At 36.6% G+C, this 25,325-nt stretch overlaps 2 protein-coding genes across 3 annotated transcripts in view; both read left to right on the top strand.

Annotated features, from left to right (window-relative positions):
• The first annotated feature begins 3,002 nt into the window (after positions 1-3,002).
• On the top strand, positions 3,003-17,407 carry LOC135157000 (uncharacterized). Of its 2 annotated transcripts, none has more exons than XM_064111287.1 (6): positions 3,003-3,137; positions 8,763-8,806; positions 9,476-9,562; positions 10,167-10,362; positions 11,104-11,259; positions 15,528-17,407. In XM_064111287.1, the coding sequence occupies exons 1-6, from the start codon at positions 3,128-3,130 to the stop codon at positions 15,692-15,694; spliced, it is 660 nt and encodes a 219-aa protein (XP_063967357.1). In that variant the 5' UTR covers positions 3,003-3,127; the 3' UTR covers positions 15,695-17,407. The 2 variants fall into 2 exon arrangements, with proteins under 2 accessions (XP_063967357.1, XP_063967356.1); XM_064111286.1 differs by having other exon boundaries at positions 3,020-3,155.
• A 2,882-nt stretch (positions 17,408-20,289) lies between these two features.
• Positions 20,290-25,325, top strand: part of LOC129279711 (sucrase-isomaltase, intestinal-like) — a 47,108-nt gene continuing 42,072 nt past the window's right edge. The window contains exons 1-4 of the mRNA XM_054915812.2: positions 20,290-20,831; positions 22,661-22,798; positions 23,426-23,571; positions 24,089-24,257. Coding sequence (XP_054771787.2) covers positions 20,553-20,831; positions 22,661-22,798; positions 23,426-23,571; positions 24,089-24,257 — 732 coding nt within the window. The 5' untranslated portion in view covers positions 20,290-20,552. The remainder of the gene's footprint in view (positions 20,832-22,660; positions 22,799-23,425; positions 23,572-24,088; positions 24,258-25,325) is intronic.

Genomic DNA, 25,325 nt, shown 5'->3' with positions numbered 1-25,325 from the left:
TAAACCAGTTACATGAGTTTGGGTGTGTTTGATATTATCCACTTGACATGCATGCTTACTTTGAAGGTGGCGCATACTCAAATTTACTAAATTTCATATATTTCAGATAGGCCTAACCTCTGGTATTCTTGTTTTGGTACATATTGAAAATTATGCCATTTCCTTGTGCGGTTTGTAGAACCTGTTTTCAAAGTTAAAAGTTTTACACGACCCTAATGGAAACTAATCGTGTTACTGCTTGGGTATTCATCAGCCGTGATAATAACGATCGATCAATTAACAAAATCAGGCATCAAACGTGAATATAAAGGGCGTGGTTTCTAAGGTGCGTGAGAAAGGGAAGCCTGTCCAGTGATTGATTGATTGATTAATCTAACTTGTGGTGTCATCTCTCAGTTTCTCCCGTGAATTACCGTCTCATCCAGCCCCCCTTTCCATCTAGTCTGTAGTCACAGACCGTTAGTTTCCCTAATTTGCGTAGTAAGTGCACAATGCAGAGTCTGAATGGGTGAGGCTAGATCCACTATGTACTGTGGCTGGCTCAAGCAAGGTTCTTCTGGCTGTTCTTTGATAGTCCTCACTCTTGTCATGGTTTTGGTTAAAGTGTCAAATTTGAGTCTGTGCTTTCAAACTTCCTTCCTTTCCCCAGGATACAATGTTTAGGCATACGTCTTGCAGCTGCTTTTAACAATGTATTTTATGCGTGAGTAGCTAAAAGTCCTTGAAACATAAAAATCATTTTTATTCCATGAACAACATATATAGTTATCATTCAACTAATCTGATAAAACTTTGCTGAAATCAAAGAATAATTTGTACTGTTAAAGAACAATTTTTATGAAGTTGCTTTTTAGCGGGAGAGGGTGATATTATAAAAAGCGCATTGTGATATGTATCGCGTCCTCTCCCCCCCTTCTCCCCTCTCTCTCCGTCTCTTTTAATGTCTCATCCTCTCTCATTTATTCCTTTCCTGTTATATGATGATAATGAATTTGATATTTCTTTTGTCGATGTGTCATGCATTCAAGTGATGAGGAAACATTTTTCGGATCATGAACCACCTCAACGAATGACAAAGTGCTACTATGCAAAAAATAATTTGAAGTATGTGAAGCATCACATGGTAGAGTCTAGACTCCATATTCAACTCGGTCAATATTCACGTTTGACAGAATCAGGGGCGGATCCAAGCCTTCGCCAATCGGGGGGGGGGGGCGGAATTTTTTTCAGCCATATTAGTCTCCGATCGGCTGCTCAAAGATGGTTTCTTTGAAGGAGTAGTCCTAATAGTCACTTATTAGCTTTATTCTTATAAATCAACATAAATATATCAAATCATAATCCTTATTCATAATTTTTTTTGGAAATCTTATGTATTTTTCCTAAAATTTGAACATTCTGGGCAATGATTGTTATCCTTAAAAAGATGTGTATGCAACTAAATAATTACTACGATAAAACTGACATTTTTACAGAGCACTTTTTAAAAATCAATTTGTAAATCACACAAAATAATGAAAGTTCGATTTTCGAGTTGAAATATGTTTTGTATATTGACTTCCAAACTTGATATCTAAACTCCATATTGAACAAGATATGAAAATCACATAACAGGCAATGCGAGCGCGAGCGAAAATTTTATGTAGTGACATGAAAGATTCTTTTTATTTTCCAATTCTTCCCCTCATCTTATTATATTCACTCTTCTTCCTCCTCTTCTTTTTTCTCCTCTCTTTTCCCCCTTGTTCTTTTTCATTTATTTTTTTTCTTTTTTTTAAGTCCACCAATAGGGGGGCCCGGGCCCCCGCCCCCTGGATCCGCCTATGCAGAATGACATATTTTGCTACCCATATGGTTTGTTGAAAACATTGGCATGCAGTTGAAGATACATCGGTTTGATACAATATGACACTTTCAAGAGAGTATATGTTAAATTCCATGCCAAAGAGATCAGTGTGTTCACAATGTGACTGCGTCCATACTGGGATTATGTGAAGATATTAGTCACACGTTCATGACGTTAGAGGTTCACCTATACCAAGAAAATATTGTTAACAAAATGACAGAAAAATAATAAAAAATATTGGTGAGGTTTTAAAAAAAATCCATCAAAGATTGATAAAAAGTTATCAGATTTTTTTTTCATTTTTGAAGTCAAATGCGAGCAGTTTCTTCACATGTATCGAGAGAATAATAAAAATAAATGAAATGCCATTAAAAATAAACAAATGGGTTTTACTGTACCTTTAGTATATAAACAGACATATTATTTCACACCCGCTCTTGAAAGAATAAAATTTCTAGTTATTATGAACCATCGGAAAATTACAAATTTATGCACTTTATATTACATAACATACGGGGCTTCTTCACCGATATTTGTATCGGTGAATGCACCCATTGGACTCTCAAGACAAAAACCATTCTCGTCCACTAAAATCATGAAAGGGTTGTTTTTCAAGACCGGTCGATGCTGGCGCGTAGAGCAAAAAAGGGGTAATAGAACTTTTTTTTTAAATCTAGGGGATATGCTTTTTCAGTACCCTGTAATAAAAATTACCTTAAAGGCATTATTTAGGGTCGGGAAGCAAAGACCAAATACTTTTTCAGAGCCCTCTGAGTATAGAATTATGATTACGCGCTTCATTAATCATGTGAATAGCTTGGTCATAGTAAATATGTATTTGGAAGTACCCCCCCCCCCCACCTTGATTAATCTTATTCACATAATACATTCAGATTAAATCAAAATATATCGGGGGCGCTAAAACTTTGTATATACGGTTTTACCTTCCTGACGAAATTGAATAATGGGTATAAAAATGAATCAAAAGGCTAATAAACGAATGCAATGTCAAACTTGATATATTTAAATGTAAAATTGCAGTAGAATGATGAACTGGCACGGATAAGTATAAAACAATTTAGCTTTGCAAACAAACGTTATGTTGACTTAGACATACAACTAGAGGAACTTTGAGTCGGGTCCAAACGTAATCTATTCTTCGCGCCCTTTCGCATGCAAGGCGAAGGCTGAATTTGTAGATGGACGAAATCTTTCCATTTGGCTGCATACTCCAAGGTCGTTTGAACTCAGTTTACTTACTTTCTTACCCACAGAAGCAATATGCTACAAGGTATAAGAATTAATGCAGGTAGGTCTGCTAATATTATATTCTTTGACATCGCATGTGAATGTGAGGCTTTATATTCTCTGAAATTTAAGTGTAGTACCAGCAGATATAAATTAGCTATTAATCTTGTTTTAGCCCTACTGGGTTGGTTTCTGAATATTCTTGCTAGGCTGGCTTAATGTTTTAATACACGTTAATCGCGTTGTTGTAACTGGGGCATCATGAGCTAATTTAACAGGAGCACATACTTCATTGCATCACATTCTAATGTGAGGACAACATCAAGATATCCATGTTTACATTTTCCCCGTCATTATTTTTCTGTTTCATTTTCAATTTTTTGTTTAAATGCATATAATTTCGCATAGGGACATTCAACATGATTTGATAATATTCACTATGTCAGCAAATTAAACTTTGAAGTAATTGTTTAGCATGGGGCAAATTATACAAGCTCAATTCAGTTAAATTTAATTAAATTCAATCACGGTTTATTTCATATAAAAACAATACATGTTACACAGCCAAAAGGCTGAAATTAACATGTTTACAATAAAATGTTAACGAGTCATATATACATGAGTAAAACAACATGGGTAAGACAATGACAATTTAAACCGGTACAGTACATCTAAGGGATTTGTGATATACATAGATAATAAATAATTTTAAAAGAGCAAGTGTACATAAAAATTGATTAAATATTATAGAATAGAATGAAAAAAAGCTATGTAGATACAATATTGAAAAATGATGAATATTAGACAATTAAAAATTCAAATATCAAATGGATTGAAATGGAGACTAAAACAATGGCAAAAATTTAAGTTGATTTCAAGGCTATGAAAGTACAAATTTATTCAGAATTTAGTAAATCAATGAAATATGGTATTGCACTTTTTCTAAAACGATCTGTTTTGTATTTTATCTGATCAAAGTTTGGAACACTTCTTAGTGAGATTGAGACATTTTTCCTCTCCTCTTAATACGCGGAAATCAAATTAATTTTGTACTATAACCTTAAAAAATCGTGGAAATACGTAATTCATCACTTACAAATGATTTTATGATATTGTATAATCATTGAAGTATAGGTGTAAAATCCATATCCATTATCTAAAAAAAAGTTGAGAGCAGATTCTTGTTTAATGGCCATGCTGGAAGGACAGAAGCAAAGCATACGCAATACCTCAGTTACATTTGCTGTAGACAGCCCTTTTATTCATTTTTATTCAAACCAACTATTACTACCGTAGAGCAAATGAGACCGAGGTATTAGTCTCACAATCAAATATAGACGGGGAAGCAGACAGGTTCTTACTATTTTTCAAACGCTACCCATCAATAACGAACTGATAATATAAAGGTCATTTGTATTTTTAACGGGACAAAGAAACAGGATAGTTCGCCGTTATGTGTCGTGCAAAATAATGGCTCTATTTTAAAAAGGGTGAACTTTGCTCTTGTCATGCTTGTTGCATCTTCAAACTTGCGACAGACGACTTTACTGTATTCATTGTGAAACGTTGGCGTATAGCACTGAGTAAGGGGAGTCAAACTGTAACTGTAAGGGGTAGGGCCTATATCATCCTTAGGGCGGTGTCGGGGATTTTTAATAGTGGTAAGACGTATAAAGGATATGTCTCATTTCGAGTTACATGACCAAGACCTCCGTTTGGGAGTACAATTCCTTCTTATTCATTTCAACATAATTCCTCCCTTTCTTCTTTTTTTTCTCCGCAACCATTTTGAAAAGGTTATAAATAATAGTGTCACGTAGACACACAACAAGCCGTCATGTCTACAACTTCAGACTCTATTTCATTTACCTGAGGACTCTCTTCACCAATGTCTAACTTAGGGCCTCCTCCTCCTACAAACATCATACCCTGAGCCGCCGCAGGCCGGGACAACATGGGACACTCCCTCCTCATGTGATTAGGATTCCCACACATGTAACACCCTCTCGTTTGAAAAGGCTTATTACCTTCATTCTTCCTTATTCTAGACTGAATTTCATTTGATTTCTGATAAGTCCTTCCGAATGGTTTTGACATAGGGTTCTTACTACCCGACTTCGGATCTGATCGGAACTTTTCGGATTTCTGCCCACTAGAGAACACGTGAGGCCCATGCGCACTAACATAAACTTCCGCACAATTAACGGCTTCATCAAAATTCATGCATTTTCGTTCCCTAATGAACCTAGCAACCTCTTTTGGACAATCAGTCAAAAATTGCTCTCGCAATATCAGATCCTCAAGAGTCCCTCTACTACTATCTATCTTAGCCGCCTCTACCCACTTATCAAAATGAGCCTTCATTCTAGTAGCAAACTGTTTGGGACGTTCAGAGTTTAACGGCCTACTTAATCTGAAATTTCGCCTATACCCTTCCTCAGTGAGATGATAGTATTGCATCAGCTCATCTTTTACCGCGGTATATTTCTGGCGGTCATCTACATTCATCCTATTCACTACATCTAAAGCTTTCCCTGTCAGATTAGAGATCAGATATACTACCCATAAGTCATCAGAAACTTTTTTGCTTTTCATTAACATCTCAAATTTGGTTATGTAAGCATCGAACTTATCGTGGGCATCGTCAAAACGACCTACTTCAAGCTTTATCCCACCTAACCGAGGCACATTATTCACCTCTTCCTTACGCATATGCGCTAACTTCAGTTCATGCTCACGTTCCTTTTCTCGAGCTTCGCGCTCCTTTTCTCGAGCTTCACGCTCAGCCTTAATTTCTTTCTCACGTTCTATCGCCTGGCAACGCTCAGACACAAACCTACTCAACTCGCCCCCACTAAGGCATATTTCCCTACCTAACGTGGAAAATTCTTTCATTTGTTCAATGCTAGCCATAGCGACCAGTGGCGTAGACAGGTTCGTACACCTGGGGGGGATGACTGGGCTGCCAACGCTAGTGAGGGCGCAAAGCGCCCGAGCGAGGGAGCGAAGCGACCGAGCGGGGGGAGGATGTGGGAGGGGGGTGTCCCCCCTCCCACGGTAGGGAGCTTTTGCAATTTCGAACTTGAAATCGTGCAATCTGATGCATACTTAATGAGGTAAAATAACACACACAAGCGCGCACGCACACACACACATACTCACACATACACACACACACACACACGCACTCTCACACACACACACACACACACACACACACGGGTGCGCGCACCACACACATACTACGCCTTGAATAGACAGACATACATCGACAAGATCTACACACCGTGGCATACGAATACAGAATGGACTGACACATAGTATTGCATATTGAACCACACTACGTATTTATTTATCTCTGTGAATTTTGCTGTTACACCTCTTCAGAAAAAAACCCAATGTCAACTGTGTACACGCAGGTATAGTCTTTGTTGTCTTGATATGGGTATGTGGTTATGAATAAAAACAGCCTCTGTGGCCATTTGTGAATAGAACACATAAACAACAAACAAATAACAATGTGTCTGTTCATTATAAAGCATAATGAATACGTACATACTTTGTTTTTTTTTAACCTCAAAGAAACAGGCATAGTATCCATAGATGGATATTGGCTGGCGGCTCATTAACATACAGATACAAAAAACATAAACAGTATCACTATGATCCATGGAGTAACAATACTGCTTTGTAAGTTTGTGAAGAAATCGGAACCATAACGGCTAATAACAATAAACACAATTACAATAATGATGAGGCTTATTATCATCATCATAATTATTATTATTATTGATATTATAATTGTTATCATTATTATTATTACTATTATTATCATCATTATGACTTATTAAGTAACCAAATATCATTCCCCAAAACCTGGGGGGATGATTGTACATGCCATCCCCCCCACCTTGTGAGGTGGGGGGGGGGATGCATCCCCCTCATCCCTCCCGTTGTCTACGCCCCTGATAGCGACTATTATAGATTCCAATTAATTCAAATATCCTAACAGGCTTTAACCATCCGCATAAACAAAGCAAAAGCTTTAACTCCTGGCAACAAATGCCAAACCACTAGTGCCTTCCAGCAAGCACACTAGAATGTATCTCCCAATGAGCATACAATTAAACCATGCGGAACCACACCAATCCACTTCACACAAGAGGATTCAAAGCCTAGTTAAATTCAACACCGGAATCTATTCAAGCACGTAAACTTGCATCAACAATCACAATTGTCTAAATTACCAGGCGTTACCAAGGACGTAACCTTGGGGAGAAACCACTAAACCATTATATCAATGTCAATAGACCACATCATTGATTATTTCCAAAACATAGAAAGGTGACCATAGCAGTAATTAATCCCTTTCCAGATTAATTTTGAATATTTCAAGCAGCAGTGTCTCGGTGGGACCTCCAAATTGTCACGTGGGAAGTGACTTTTTTTAAATTATTTATCTACTGCTGCTTGACGCCAAATAAGGAATACGTAAAACTGAGGATTACAGTTAGTAGAAGATTTAATCATATCTCTTCAATCTTTCTGATGTTCTCTTTTGATGGTTTTACAATAATTTGTACATGAAAATATACATGGATAAAACAAAATACAACTTAACTTAACGGTAATCGTTGACTCTAGCCCCCATCATCTCATGACATGCCCCACTCGGCCCTGGTGGTCGGTCCAGTTCCTGGCCTCCGCAGCTTGCGATGTCTCTTCCACTCGGCCTCGGCCTCCGCAGACTGTGTTGCCCCTCGGTGAGTAGCCCTCAGATCAAAGATGTGGCTTCAACGAATTATTGGACGAGATCGAGCCCCCAATGGTGACATGAATTTTGACCAATCATGTCGGTGGAGAACCGGCGGCAGCTGGGGTCGTTATCTCGTCACCGACGTAGTCCCTCAGTTTTAACTTGGACTGCCTATAATATCATCTGTAGTCTATTCTAGCTTAGGTGGTTCTCCCTGAATTACTGAAACTAACCTCCTAATATACCCTACCGTTACTAGGAATAACTGTAAAATTTCTATAACGTAATTCAAAGAATTTCAATAGCAGATGAGTGCATAAAGCAACACATTTTTAATAACAAAAGACTTCCTGTGCATATGTACATCTACATTCTTCAATGCTAAAGCACAGTATTAAATATTTATGACATCTGTATGAAGATGCTTACATTGTAGCTAGTACGAAATATTTTTAACACATTTTAATATGGCATCCACCTGATCTTGTACTGGGCGGGGGGGGGGTATCAAACGTTTCCAACGCTTGCTTTTGAAACATTCAAAACATATGTACATATACAATTGTCTATAGGCCTACTATAAGCTGGACCAAGTAAATATTTTAAACACATGTCTGAACTCAACTGAAATACTCTATATAATTAAATTTCTTTCCTGACAAATAGCCTGTCCCTGTGCACCCTCCCTCTTTTAACTGCGAAAAAAGATGAAAATAGGGGATAAGAGTTCAAATTATCGGGTAAAAGTTTAAATAATTTTCTGATCCTTTCATAGCAATTTGCTGTCTTAAAATGAGCAATCATACTGCTTGATTGCATGATAATTCTTCTCACTCTTATTCGATGCTAAAACGACTTTCTCTTGATTTTTTCCCCGTGTCTACATTTTCATCACAATTATCGTAATTGCAGGCGGCCTCATATTCTGCCTTGTTCTTCTATACATTCAAGAAACGGTAAGAATAAAAGGATTGTAATTTTATTCTGACAACAGGAAACAGAAATAGTAGAAAAAATAGAATGGTAAATGTTTGACGAAAATCCGACTAATATTAAAAAAAAGTTAACATAATTTTTTTTCCAATTGTGACTTTGTATGCGAGCAATTACTCCATATTGTAGTAAAAACAAATCAATGGAATGTTATTCTCTTAAAAAAATGGTTTTATTGTACCTTTATTTTATCAACTAACAAATAATTTCATACCCGCTCCTAAATGTTGTCATTTAGTCATCACGAACCAGCAAAACATTGAGATTTTGTGCATTTTATATAAAATACCATGCATGTATGGGAAAGCTGCTCGTATATCATGTTGCAAATCAAGAAATTCTATGATTTTTTTTTAAGTTTTGTATGCATTTTCCTTCAGGAATATTTTATTTTTATAAATCCATAATCCATAGTCAAACTTTCGTAGAAACAAACCTCCCCACCCAGCATAACAGCGTACCAAGTGAGCTAATCTTATCAATATTATTTGCAAGGAGAAAGGGATCAAATAACAAAGTGAAACTTGTTGTCTAGTCATTTAGTACTTATTAAATCTTGTTTAACAATTTTTGATGATACGTTATTCTAGAAAATTAAAGCTTCATTATTTCATTCATTTTTTTTTCATCAGCATTCATGGACGGTTCAGCACAATGACAGTGTATGCATGGTTATGACCTTCAATGTCAGTATATTATTCAACGAAGATGGATTTGACGTGAGTATTGGGTTTCAGTGTGACAAGGGTAACTGTTGAGTAAAACATCGACCCAAATATCATAAGAACACACATTTGATATTTACATTTGCCACACTTTAAGTATTTGTACACACACACTCCCATGCACAAACACAAAGTTTCATGAATATCAATTTTCAAACCCTTATTGAACTTTGTCGAAAAAGGGTATCCACTAAAGTTCATGAGCATCATTGAAAAGATTTAATCAATCAATAATCATGATGATACAATTACTTCTTCTGGAAGCTTCATGATTACATAGGACGAAAACGGCTTACATAATCTTCACCTAGGTATCCTAGTTTCGACTACTTTTGTTTTCCCACTACCTTCTATATTTTCCCCATTTTTTCTCATATTTTAAACACTTATCGTTATAATTTAGGTATCATGGCAGTACTATTATCATTACTATTGCTATGAATATTTTCATTAGTGTAAATATTATTATTATCATCATTGATATTTTCATTACTATCATCATCGGCAAGAATGTTGATGATGATCATAATCGTCGATGATATCATCACTATGTAATTATTATTAGGCCTATCATTACCAATGCTCTCCTTTCTTTCAGAAACCGACATTCATTCCACTGCACGCCGTGAGCGACGGCTCAATATGTGGGTCATCATTCTCTGTCTTCCACCTCGAATACGATCTCGAAGATGACCACGAAGCAACCTTGTCGTTTGGATTCAACAATACGAAATCAGAATGGATGATGACGAAAATTGAAACGGAACTCTTTAACAAAAATACTTCAAATAGCTGTAAATATTTTGATATACTACAATGATAAAAATAATATCCCTGTAGTAAATAAACAAGTATCACATAGTGTGTGCACAATGTGGTAACATATAGTAAAGTATGTAAACATGTGATTCACCCGGTTAAAAAGATTTTGTTAATAGTGTCAAGATGATTTCATATAGTGTTTTGCAATGTAAACACACAAGGGTATTTTAGCAATCACTTCGCAGACGCATTCTATCACGCAGAGAATCTTTTATCAAAAGCCCTTCATAATAAAGCAGTCTTTGTCGAAAATTGGCAAATCAAATAGCAGTATCGTCCTGGACTCTGGACAAACGACATACTTATGTCCGGTTCGAATCTCCAGACGATATGCCGTCCAGGTCCATCAGCTTTCGACAATGACTTCTGATCTGTTCATTGTGATTTGAAGAGCATTTTCAATATATTCTGAAACTTGCAAAAAGCGTCTGCGAAGTGAATGCTGAAATGCTTCTGTTGGGCACAGCGGCCGACACTAACCTTGTAATTTCCAGTATCATTTATTATGACGATACGTAAATTTTTCGGTCTGGCATGCAGATATAAAACCATGCGTAGTTATGTCACCACGTACGTACGCAAGACTGAAAAGGGGGTCAGAAGAGCTTAACATTTTCATTGAAACTTTTTCGGAGCAAATGTATATTTTTAGGACAATAATGTTAAAAGAACGCAATATATTAGAGTTGTAACCTGTCTCTTTTTATACACAGACGTACATTCTACAAAGGCTGGGTATGAAGAGTTCCATACACCTCTGGGTCACTATGTGCGTTGTGAGTCCCATATTCTGATCGAAGACGTTTCGCTGACCTTCGAAAACATTGAAATAATGCAACCATTTGCGACCAGCGAAGACCCGGGTGATGGTAAGACACCAGAGTTGCATGGGAGAATGAGACCCCCTCCATATACCATATGATCGATAAATCAAACTTAAGTAAAATGTAGGGAATTAGATTACTGTACATCGACATTGGACAATTTGGCTTGATTGGTTCAGTCCAATGATAAATATGAAAATCTATCAATTGTGTTCAACTTTTAGTCAGTAGGCCTATTTGGCGGCCCTAAAACCCTAAAATCATAGAGTATCAATATTCGTTATAGTCAACACGGTCAAGGTGTAACTATTTAAAAGGCCTTCCTTCTCAACAACATCTTTAGACAAAACCACAACAAAACAACAACAGGAAAATAATAATCATGCCTTCCTGATCATGCATATGCGACATACATGATCATGATACATGTAGGTCCATGATACGAGGAATCAATATCGCCGGCGCAAGATGGCGCGATTCCTTGATGTGATCCAGATATATTATACTGCACTGATTCATCAATATATGTCAGAAAAAAATTAAAGGAGAATGAAACTCTTGGAGCAAGTTAGCTTTTGTGAAAGCAGAAAAATCAAAGAATAAGATCACCAAAACTTTGAGTAAAATAGGACTAGCAATAAAAGAGTTATGAGCATTTGAATGTCGAGATCACTAATGCTATGGAGATCCTCCCATTGGCAATGCGACCAAGATCTGTGATGTCACACACGTACAACTCTCCCATTTGGACACTGAAAATATACCCCAAAACATCTCTTTTTGCTCATTCTAATCATATGACAAACGATTCATCAATGATATAATGTTGTGAAACCTCTGTACTTGTCATCTCATAAAGAGAACACCTCACCTTGTGATAGACTCTATAAAAGTGAGAATATAAGTGAAATAAGTACTAAAGTAATGAGGGAGTTGTACGTGTGTGATATCACAGATCTTGGTCGCATTGCCGTTGGGAGGATCTACATGGCACTAGTGATCTCAATATCCGAATGCTCATAACTTTCTTATTATTCATTCAATCTTCCTCAAACTTTCAACAATATGTTTCTTTGATTTTTATCTTTGATATGGATTCAGCTGGTTTCAAGGGTTTCATTCTCCTTTAAGTGTCTATGCAAATGGTTGGACAAAAATGTAATATCCTGACATTAGACTTAGTCCAGGATAGGCCCCATAGACAAGGGGTCGAACCTTGTTTTTTTAGATATACAATGTTTTTTGATGGTTTCTTGTCAATTCGAGGGTGTTGATTCCGAATCTGAATGATGCCATTCTTGTAACCTTGAGCATTTTCTGCAAATTGGCAAAATCCAATATGGCCGCCAAAATATGCAAATTACCCATGAAAATCATAAAATTGCCCACACATTAGCTATTAAATGCATGTAGTTGTTGGGCAGAAGTGAAATACCAATTGGAAAAGCAATATTAGACAAAATATTTATTTTATTGATATTCAAAATGGCCGCCATAACCCCTGTATACTTTATTATTTAGAATATGAATGGGGATAAATATTTTTTCAAACAAGAGCACTATTATTGCATGTGATTGTGACCTGTGAGTGGACTACTGTCTGAAAACATGACTATTAACAAAACTATGTCATTTGTATACTATCTAATGTGATAAATGATGTATTATGATATTCAAAATGGCTGTCATAGACCCCTTATACTGTGTACAATATTATAAAAGGGGACAAATAATTTTCACAACCTTTGAATTTGTTTGATTTTAAAATGCCAATAACTGCGAAATATTGGTGTAACACTGTCTGACAACAAGGATTTCTAACGAAACATCATTTCCCTTGCAATTTCGGTAATTATGCTGCATGTTGACATTCAAAATGGCTGCCATAGGCCCTATCTCTATTATGAACAAAGCGAATGAAGAAACTAATTTTCACAAGAGTAAAAACAATAAAATGAATGTAATTGTAATCTACGAGAGAAATATTGTCTAAAAACATGTTTTCTGTGGAAACATATCATTTCCTTTTTCATGCATGAGATTAATGCTGTATTGTAAAATTCAAAATGGCCCCTATGGGCCCTTACAGTATTATCTACAATGCAAATGGGGACAAATACTATGAAAGAATTAGGATTTGCCTGACTATGAAATCCATATAATTCTGTTGTATAAGGAAAATATTGTTTGAAAACGTGATTTTTATAATGAAATATAACATTTCCTTTCCCATGTAGGTGATAAATACTGTATTTTGACTTTCAAAACGGCCGCACAAGCCCCTACAAATTCTGTAACATGCGTATAGGGAAACTAATCATCACCAGAATGAGAACCAAAAACGCACGTAACTATGTGATGTATAGGTAAAATTTGGTCTTGAACATGATTTCTGACTAAATACATCACATAATGGTTGAGAAAGTAATAAAGGCCTTACTTTGAAATTCAAAATTGCTGCCATAGCCCAAAGTAGTATGTACATTGTAACTGGGGACAGATAATTTTGACAAAATTTTTACTATGAAAATGACTTAATTTTGATGTAAGTGTTAAGTATTGTCTAAACCCAATGATTTCTAACGAAATATATCATAGCTTGTGTCATAAAGATGATGAATGCAGCCTTTTAAAAATGAAAAATGGCCGCCATAGTCCCTTATCTTAATATGTAAAATTTGAATGGGGAAAGATAATTTCCACAAAGAAACATATTGCAGCCATTTTGAAATTTAAATATAGCATTTATCACCTAAATAACATAAGAAATGATCTATTTGGTTAGAAATCATATTTTCAGACGATATTTCACTCATACATGCAACACCATTTAGTCAAGCAAAGCCAAATTCTGTTAAAATTGTATGTTCCCATTCACAAAGTACATAATAGGCCTACCGTTAGGGCCTGTAGCGGCCATTTTGACTTTCAAAATACATTATTTATCACCTACCTGGCAGAATGAATGATATATCTTGTTAGAAATTATGTTTTCAGACAATATTTTACTCTTAAATCACAAATATATGCATGTTATGGTGCTGACTCCTGTGAAAATTGGTTTCCCTGATCGATTGTACATAATACAGTCAATGTCTTTTGGCGGCCATTTTGAAAGTCAAAATACAATATTTAACACAAATATGAAACCCGAATAATATATTTCGTTGCAAATTATATTTGAAGACAGTATTCCACTAATTTACCACAAAAAAATACGTTTTAGTGCTCACCTTGTGATTGTTTTTGTCCTCTCTCACATCGTAGATCATAATTTTAGGGCCTTTGGCGGCCATATTAAATATCAAAATACAGGGTTTATCACATACATGGCATGTTAAATAATAAATTTCGTTAACAATACTGTTTTTAGTCAGTATTCCACTCGTTTATCTTAACAAAATGCATTTTAGTGCTCACTCTTGTGATTTTTTTGTGTCACCATTCACATTGTACATAATAGTATTAGGGCTTTTGGAGGCCATTTTGAATATCAAAATACAGGATTTATCACATAACTGACATAACAAATGATATATCGTTAGCAATCATGTTTTCAGACATTGCTTCACTCATAGATCATAATTACTTGCATTTCAGTGCTCAATTTTGTAAAAAATAATTTTCCCCATTCATATTGTACAGGGGTCTATGATGGCGGCCATTTTGATATCAAGAAAATAATATTTTGACAAAAATCAATTTTTTTCAGATATTATTTCACTCCGGCAGCACAATTGCATGTACTTTATAGCCAATGTGTGGACAATTTTATGATTTTCATGGGTAATTTGAATATTTTGGCTGCCATATTGGATTTTGCCAATTTGCAGAAAATGCTCAAGGTTACACGAGTGGCATCATTCAGATTCGGAATCAGCACCCTCGAATTGACAAGAAACCATCAAAAAACATTGTATATATAAAAAAAACAAGGTTCGACCCCTTTTATCCTGGACTAACTCTGATATTCATAGAACTCATGAAGTCATCGACACTATTACGTCATGCGAATATAATCTTAAGCGCATAGTTGTGAAGTGCCAGAAATCGTAATCAGAGGTTTGAACGAAAATTTTAATGATTGGTTAAGTACTGGTAAAAATGGTGGGAAAATTCGAAAAATTGAAATATGAGGGAAAGAAAGCAGACCGTCGATGTGAGAAAGAGGAACGGGTGCGGTACGAAGGGAAGAAGGGGAAGTGAAAGGGAACGGGGTGGGCAGGGGTTTGAAGAAAGCGTAGGGGTGGTGGTGTCGTTGAAAACATCTTTAATCTCCTCATTTCTTTCATATATCTTGTTTTTCTTTACAGACCACGAGTGCGAGGCGGATGATGAACCCCATGATTCCAACACTGGACTCATAGTAGGTTGCGTTCTCGCCGGAAGTGCGGTGGCTTTCGTTTCCTGCTGTGTCTGGAGCCGCATGCGCAGAAGACGACACGACAGATACCGTCGTTCGCGAAGCTACGTCAGATAGAAGAATGTATATGGATGCAGTCACACCGGCGAGCCGGAGTCCAGGGGTCCGTTGCAGAAAGAGTTGCGTTTAAACGCAAGCCAAAAAATCAATCGCAGGTCCCAAATGCGCGCTGTTGATTGGTTGAAAATCAAGTTGCGCATGATTTTTAGAGTTGCGTTTGATTGCAACTCTTTCTGCAACGGGCCCCAGACCTACAACAGTTATTGTGGTATTGAAAACAGCAGACATCTGTCGGTTTGGAGTCTGTCTCGTTGGTGTGACTGTAACAAAAAAGGGACACGAAATGAAACAAATTCGCGCTGCGCACGAGCCTCCTTTTGATACCTTGCGCCATTCGATGAATGATTTGATGTAATATGAGGTACTTACGCCACATAACTATAATTGAAAGGTCCCTAATATCTGTAATTGTTTTGCGTCAGTCAAAACAGGGCTCGTGCGAATATTAATGAAACCGAAAGTTAGCCTTTCACTTGAAACAGGGGCCGCGGAAGCGGGGGGGGGGGGGGTGGGTGGGGGGCTTCAGCCCCCCACTTTTTTCCCAAACCATATGCAAAAACGTAAAAATTACATTATGATTGTGATTTTTTGCATGGTCAGCCCCCCCCCACACACTTTTAAAACCGTTCCGCGGCCCCTGTGAAATACTTTCATGCCGGTCTATGCTTATTGAAATACTATTCTAGACATTTTTATGAAATCATTATCATCACTAAATTTTCTCGAAATCCCTGAATCATGTTGATAGATGAACACAGATCGATGGAAACTATCTTACAGTAAACTGTCGGCCTTGGTGTCTGTACTGCGCTCTGGTTTATAATTCAATATTAAATCCTGGTACTTGACATCTAGTCATTCAACAGAAAACAGCAAAATAAGTAACAATTAAACAACTACTCCGGTGATTCATTGTATGAATGTTCCTAAAGAAGTAGGATATGATTTGTTTTTGTTATATAATGAGTATCTTTACGATTTTCATTTCACTATCTATGCAGAGTTGTTGTGATCAGTAAATAAGTCCTAACTATTCAATATCTTTAAATACCAGAAAATGTTATCTTGATTATCTACCAAAACATTAAAAATTACATCATATCGAAGAGGGAAAAAAACAAAGTCACCTTATACCATGTTATACTATCAATTCTTTGAAAAAAATTCAATGAAAACAATCCAGTTGGTGCTAGAGGTGGGGAGGGGGCAAGAAAGGGGCGTCGATCCAATTTTGGGATTTGGGGGCAAACGTGAAAAATGTCTCATATAATTATAATCCAAATTTTGGACGCGAAGCATACCCCAAAATTAGCAACAGTTTATATTTGACAGTATTTGTAAGCCAACTTAAGTTTACCTTTTTATAGTGATTTCCAATGCCATTTAAAACATATTTTTGCATTGAAAATAATGCATTTTTCGAGTTGTCAAAGTGATTTTCGTGGGAGTATCGCCCTTTGACCCCCATGAGGATCGACGCCCCAGGAGCAGGAGTGAAGAGGTATGGGTCGTGGACTTTGCACTATCCCTCTACCTTAAGGTCTTCTTACCTTCCTAAAAAAGTATGATACCGCCCCTGAAATCAAGCACCTAATGTACAACTGCAGTTAATATTAAGAACATGAATTGAAACAAAAGGACCCTGTACTGCAATATCGCTGATCAGTTTGTCATTTATGTTGTACAAATAAAGCTCATTTTTATCTTGTTCTTATTTTGTTGCATCTTCATCATTAATGTATTGTTGCTCTACTTGAAGATATTGTTGACATAATACTTGAAATCGTTAATGTGAGTGGTGCGACCAAGAAGATTGAGAAAAAAATGACGAAATGTATATGACATATCGTGCGTAGATAACATTTGGTTACAAAGAATGAAGTTGAGTGCATTAATTAGCACGATCAACGTCAAGGAATATGTCCACCTTACACGAAGTGTTCTGACCGCGATCACTGTCTTATCTCGTCATCATATTATGTCTATAATCTGAAATCATTTGTTTTGCTTTGATCTGAACTCAAATCAAAGGGCGTCCGGAAAAAACCCCACCTAAAGTGATGACGCTGGGTAGCCTGTGGCCTATAATCTAGGCGGAGGCTGCAGTTATTGTAACAACATAGACAATGACTGCAGCCTCCGCCTAGATTATAGGCTAGGTAGCCTGACATTGCAAAACGAACTTACCACGCTTAAACACAAGGATAGTGTGTATGTATGTACGGTATATGAAATATATTACAAATTACTGATTAAATAGTAGCAGTGTTTTACAAACTGTAGTAGAGAAGCAATGCTGCATGAATATGGACACTAACCATTCTTTTAATGAAAACTAGATGGTCTGGTTATTTCATGAACAAAAATCCACTACCCCCCCCTTAAGAAAAGTTATAGCTCCCTCGACATCGTTTTTCCTTTAACATGTTCAAAACAATCACACCGCACCTTTAGTGACAAAGTTTTAATAATGATTAGTATTTTAAGGTCAAGTTCATCTAAAAAAGCAGTCAACACGAACGAGTACGATTAAAGCAAGGATGCCACTGATATATCAGACGGGGAAAGGTGTGAAAGAGAGAAAGATAATTATATGAACGAGAAATGAGAAGTAGTAAAACTAAACGCCTAATGGTTTTACAATAGTATTTTACAATCGTAATACCATAGTATTACGATAATATGGTAAATTAACAGATAAGGGCAGCACATTTACCATGGATTTACTATGGTAAAATACCATTGTATGACCATGGTTGTACAATAGTATTACCATGGTCGAACCATAGCATTAACATGGTTGTACCATTTACTACCATGGTACTTCCATGTCATGAGCACCATATTCTTTCATGATCATATTCTTCCATGGGTTGGCCATCTGGGTTAGCCATCTGGGTCCCGTATAGGCCCCATGTGGGTTCATTAAAAAATGATAATAAGTGTCAAGATCATTGAAGCACATTTTTACAACTCCATACTCTGAGCCATATCATCTAATGCTAAATCCTAATCCTATCATGCACCTATCCACAGAGACCTGTCATTGACTTCTAAATATGGAGCGAGTTCACAAAACTTGACAAAATTATGGTTAACAATTTGTCATATTTAAACCTAAAACATTCCTCCAAAGTTAGATGTCATGATTATGAATAATATGATATATATATATAAACCACAATTTTTGTCTGATTTTTTTCGTGGTGGAATCATTGCAGAAACATAAACACATTCATTGTTATAGCTATATTATCTAAAAATGTGGTCATTTATTGTTGTAATGAATATATATGAGTGAAGTCAAGATCAAGGGATACCATACTAATACCATGGTACTTCATGGTACTTTTTTTTTTACAAAATACTATGGTACTCATGACTCATGACATGGAAATACCATGGTAAAAAATGATACAACCATACTATGGTAATATCATGGTATTTTACTATGATATATCCATGGTAAATGTACTGTCTTTATCTGTCAATTGACCATAATATGGTAATACTATGATATTACCACTGTAAAAGTAATATGGTAAAATCATGGTACTTTTTATAAGGGTACAGCCATATTCAAAACGTTTAGCAAATTTTGATTCCGTACTACAAAACTTGTCTCCAGTATAATCTTCAATCTATACATCATGTATCATCCTCGAAATATGATAACAGATCATGTATGGAAACTACTGCGTTATTATTGATCCATTTTTCGTGTTCCATAAAAGTGCTTTGCAAGGTTATGGTAGTAACATGGTATTACGGAAGCAGTACCATATGCCAGTCAACCATATACCATGGAGAACTGTGAAAGTACCACGAAGTGCAATTAAAGTGTCCAAGAGAACTAAAGTATATGGAGTACTATAAAGGGATCGCAGAGAAGCATGAAAGTACTATGGAGTACCATGAAAGTATCATGTGTGAGGATGGCACTCTGTTCAGTATATCAACATCAACCATATAACAAATATTGTAATTTTATTGTAATACCGTAATATATATGGTACATTCATGGTATACTATGATACATTATGGTACTTCTTTATTTTCAAATATTACTTTCCTATTTCTTACGGTACTTCTCTGATAGTTCTATGGTCGTACTATAGTACAAATTAATTCACCATGGTTATTATGGTAATACCATGGTAATTCCGTATTATCAATAACATGGCAAGTAATGGTAACTTTTTACAAGGGAGAAAGGGTGTGCAAAGAGATTGGACGTGGAAATTCTACAGTAATAAAACATATCCAAAATACATGTATGATCAAGGGATTTGATTGGATTCATTCAAAAGTTCAAAACGTTTGTGTAAATCTGATTATACTGTATCGGACATAATCGTGTGGTGTATTTATGTTCGGTTTGATGTTGCTTCCTACATATACACATCCTCTTACAGCAGAAAAAGTATACTCGTTTATCAATACACCGGCTGCTGTCTTCTTTCAGATGAAACGTGCTATCTTACAAGAAGGAGATATGCACTGGCGGTTATTGACATACGCCATGTTCGCTAGGGCAATGTGCAAAGTAAAAATGGTTTTATCTATTTGTCTGTTTGTTCACTGTAATTACCGCACTATAAACTTAGATTCTCCGTTTAAACACAGTCATAAACAAAACACCCATGTGCAGTGGCGGCATCGGACCTCTGGAGTTATACAACTACTTGTTTGGTAAAATCTGCGATTAATCAGTGTACGACGATTTAAATGCATTCTGTCGTCCAATTTCAGTCGGTGTAATACACGAATCCATTCCGTCTTTGCATGCCGACTGACTACACAGTAGAATTTGCAAATTAAACTCGTCCTAAATCGAGTGCTTCGTGAAAGGGTGATGGCGTCCAACTCCGTGATCGCCACCCTAATCGTCATGATCTGCGTCCTGGTGGGCGTGGGCATCGGCCTCGGGGTCTATTATGGTGTCGACTGGGATGACGACGACGGCGGGACGGTGCCATTTGACGGCTTGGAAGGGATAAAGAGATTCGACTGCTATCCTGAGGGTGGGGGATCGAAAGAGGCATGCGATAGTCGGGGATGCGTGTGGAGCGAGACTAATGTTGCAGGGGCTCCGTATTGCTACTACCACCCTACTGACCATGGCTACACCATGGTAAGAAATTACATAATTCATTACATTATAAATGTCAGTATTTTCCAAATGTCATACTTATGTTTATCAGACAATGATAGAAATAGAGAAAAAGCGAGAGAAAGAAAGACGGGGCAGGAAGTATAGGTAAAACAATGTATAATTATTTTCTTTATTTTAGCGAATTTCTCTGACTCATTAAGGGAGATGAAAAGTGTGCAAGTCCTATGTAAATAAGAGAGGGACAGAGGGATGTGAAGAACGCCCTCCATATTCCCTCAATCCTGCTCATTCTCGCACACACCCTCTCAAGAACTATTTTTTTTGGTGACAGTTGAATATGGGCAACAGTTGAGAAGGATGCGTCAATGAAGGACTAAAATAATTTTACATAAACTTGAGCAATAATATTATCTCATAAATACAATAATTATTTTTGCATTCCCTTTTTTTTACAAGAAATCTTGACCATGGTATCAATCATGTTGATATGCAATGGTGAGCTCTATTGTTTTTTTTTATTGCCCCACCCCCCCCCCCCATTTCATTATGTCTGAAAACAATTTCTGATAAAGTCAGAATTTAATTTTCACCTAGGATGGCGCTCTCGACATGTCAGTATTTGCCATCCTTATGTGTTTTACTCCATTTTTGAGATCCATACGTTTACGATTATGAATTTATATTCAAAGACCACTGGCATTGGACAAAATCTCTTATTCATGCTTTGCACGTATTTTCCTCGTGGAATATCATTTCAAAGATACCAGCCGTTGCTTTTATCTTGTGCAGGTTTGCTAGGAGCCACTACTGTTATCATTAATAAACATCATGCCCTTTACTTTAACAATACGATTTCATCAAAACAAAAAATAATCTACTGTTGATAACAAAAATGAAGAGACGTTGATAAATGATGAATAATGGAAAACACGTAGCGATGAGGAAGTTTCAATAATCAGAATACATACAGAAAGTTTTTATCATTTTCATTATTGACTGTTGATTACTTTTCCTGCCACTTTGATTGTTAGATTGTATCGAGAGCATCTTGATGTAAAGACAGGAATTCACTTGCTCAACGGGATTTAAAAACTTTGTTGAAAAACATTTCTAACAGAATGAGATGTACACCTAATCTGTTTGTAGAAAGTGATGACAGTACCTAAACCATTTTAGACAAAAAAAAACATTAACCATCTCAGAGAAAGGGGGATAAAATAGGCTCAATACACTTATGATCCCGATAATGTTTATTATAAGATACCCTTGTGGTTATTAGGGGAAAGCAAGATGACATAATGTAAGGAAAGGCATGCCTTTAACAAACCGTTCCACTAACTCAAAATGACAATTTGATTAGACAGGTGAGGAAAGCATACAATTCAAACATTGATGAAAATATACATGTATATGTAATTTTTCAAACAAACAAGTCTGCGTCTCTAATGAGATATATCTGCTTTATCATGTTTATCATGATGATAAGAATGATAACACCCATTACACTTGTTTTAATTTTTAAACGTCTTGTTGAAGCAAGTAAGATCCGAAATCATTTGCAATAGGCAGAACTGTTTAGTATTGTTATCATTACAGCTCTTATTGCTAAATTTATCATGATTATTGTTATGATTATAATTTTTATCATTATCATTGCTACTATTGTCATTATTATCATTACTATCGACATTAGTATCATCATCGTCATTATCATCAGTTATTGTCTAAAACAAGTGTCAAAGGCCGATAGGTATTTCATAAACCTTTGCATTGCCGCGAATAAAGAGTATGTTTTAAAGAATGTCCCTTTTGAATGATCTGATTGTTCCATTTTTATTCTCTTTTAGATTGACGAACCTACAACGACGAAGCTTGGTTGGAAGGTTCGTTTAGGGCGGAAGAATATTCCTCAGAGGTATGGCATGGCTGCTGATACTATACAGATAGAAATAGAGATGCAGACAGATAAACGTCTTCATTTTAAGGTATCGATACATATGCATTATTATCTATTTAATTCTTGTATAATGCTTTTAATATTTAAAAATATCTATGAAGGTACTGATTTATCAATATTTTTTTTCCGTCCATGTATACATGTGTAATATTCGTCTCAGATTATGGGTATATTTGCGGGTGTACATGTATATGGCAGGGGCCGCGGAACGGTTTTCAAAGTGGGGGGGGGGGCTGAGCCAAAAGTGGGGGGGGGCTGAGCCAAAAGTGGGGGGGGGGGGCTGACCATGCTAAAAATCACAATCATATGGTCAATTTTACGTTTTTGTACACGGTTTTGGGAAAAAGTGGGGGGGGGGGGGCTGAAGCCCCCCAGCCCCCCCCCCCCGTTCCGCGGCCCCTGTATGGGATTCTGTGCATGTGTAGGCCTATACGATGTTATTGTTTACATGTGTCTTTGTATCCATGCAAACATTACGTGAAGGAAAATAAACATCACAGAGGAAACTATTTGTAGCTCTACTAACGCATTTTTTTGGAGGGCTCGATTTTATCCTCTTCATCTTTCTTTTTTTTTTCCGGGTTTTCTTTCATAATGTCATTTTACTCTGCATTCATGCAGTGACGCATGACCTCATTATTTTTCGCTTATAAAGATAACGGATCCTTTGACGGAACGATTTGAAGTACCCCTCGAGATACCTAAGCCCGCTGAACAGGCTTTGAACCCAGAATATGAAGTCTCGTATACCAAGAACCCATTCAGTCTTCAGGTCACCAGAGTCAGTACTAATACAGCCATGTGAGTAAAGTGTGATGTTGATTATTATTTTGATTGTGACTAAAAATTTCACTTGAGCGAAGGTTCATCGGTATGCACCACCAAATGGGTAGTTACGGCGTACCCACGTGCGAACTTTTTTTTTCCTGCGACTTGTTCGTCCCTTATTATAAATATTATTGTTATTATTGATACCATTACTATTATTGTTATTATTACTATCACTATTTTAGTATTATTATCATTGTTATTATTATTATTATTATCATCATCATCACCATCATCATCATCATCAGCGCAATTTTAATCATTGTTACTATCAGTAATAGTAGTAGCAATACTAGTAGTAGAAGCAGTAGTATGGCCATTATACATCATTTTATAATTACACTACATTTTCACCTGTATCGTGATTTAAAAAATTGAAATATGTAATAAATTAAGCATTCATGTAGGCCTACCCCTGTTCTCCCTCTCTAGCCATCCATTTTACTCGCTCCATTAATGACCGTTTATCCGTGATCTCTCTCGAATCCAGTTTCAACACCTCTGTAGGTGGTTTGACTTACGAGGACCAGTTTCTACAGATCTCCACCTTACTTCCCTCCTCCAACATCTACGGGTTTGGAGAGCACAACCACAGGCGATTCCGTCTTGATCTCAACTGGAAGACATGGGGAATCTTCACACGTGACGTCGCGCCTGTGGTAAGTTTTATACATTGTGAAAACGCTGTTCAAAATTTTAAGCACGTTGTTTAAGCCCGTCACTCTAACAACTATATTGTTTAAACTTTTTAAACAATTTGTCAAAAAAGTTTAAACAATTACAAAGAAAAATTAAACAACTTGTTGTTACAGTGAGAACGACAGGCTTAAACAATGTGCTTAAAAATGTAAAAATGTATATGGGTGACGCTAGAGGGCGTGTTGGATGTGACACCACTCACCAAAAATAGACGGCGCATTGGCCGTCGTCTGCAGGCACAGACCCTGATTGCAACTTTGATCAACAAGTGTGTCTCCACGCAAAGACTAGCACGTACAAAACTTGCTGAGGGCCTTCAGTACACAAGGCATGAGTAGGCTGCACATTCAGACCCTTAACTCGAGTGAAGGGTTTGTACAGCACACTACATTGGCCAACGTCGCCTGACTAGACACATAGAAGTCTGGGGTCCGATCCGGCTAAAGTACCTATATCATTAAGCAATGCATTTAATCAACTGTGCTTTTTTATCCTACCTTAGAATAGATTGAAATGCTTTAAGTATTCTTTCTAACAGTGAAATAGAAATTGCAGTCGGCAAATTCACAAAATACCATAGAGTACAGAATACCGTACAGTGGTCGTGTACACTGCAAAACTCCGATGTTGATTTTACACCAGCCCGGAATCTATATCTGTCCACACCAGAGAGGTATTGAAACAACACCATTTTGGAATCAAACTGATGCTGTTTTAAAACTAATTGGTGTTGTATAAACACCTTTATGGTGTTAGACTCATACCCGGACCGGTGTTGCTTAACACTTCCCTGGCGTGGACATAAATAGATTCCGGGCTGGTGTTTTAAATCAACAACACCAGAGTTTTTGCAGTGTACAGAAATAGGCAAAAATTATATTTGTTATTTTGAATATACAGTCGAGGCCAAAAGTTTACATACACCCATGCATGGAATTCAATGAAATTTTTTCACTTGCCAAACATCGTAAAATTTACTATATCTTCAGAAATATAAATGCTACCATTGGCTGGTATCAAATGAAAGA

Source organism: Lytechinus pictus, chromosome 16 (assembly GCF_037042905.1).
Source record: "Lytechinus pictus isolate F3 Inbred chromosome 16, Lp3.0, whole genome shotgun sequence".
In the NCBI taxonomy this organism is placed as follows: domain Eukaryota; kingdom Metazoa; phylum Echinodermata; class Echinoidea; order Temnopleuroida; family Toxopneustidae; genus Lytechinus; species Lytechinus pictus.
The sequence above is the reverse complement of the archived record's forward strand: the minus strand, read 5'-3'. Positions and strand labels throughout refer to the sequence as shown.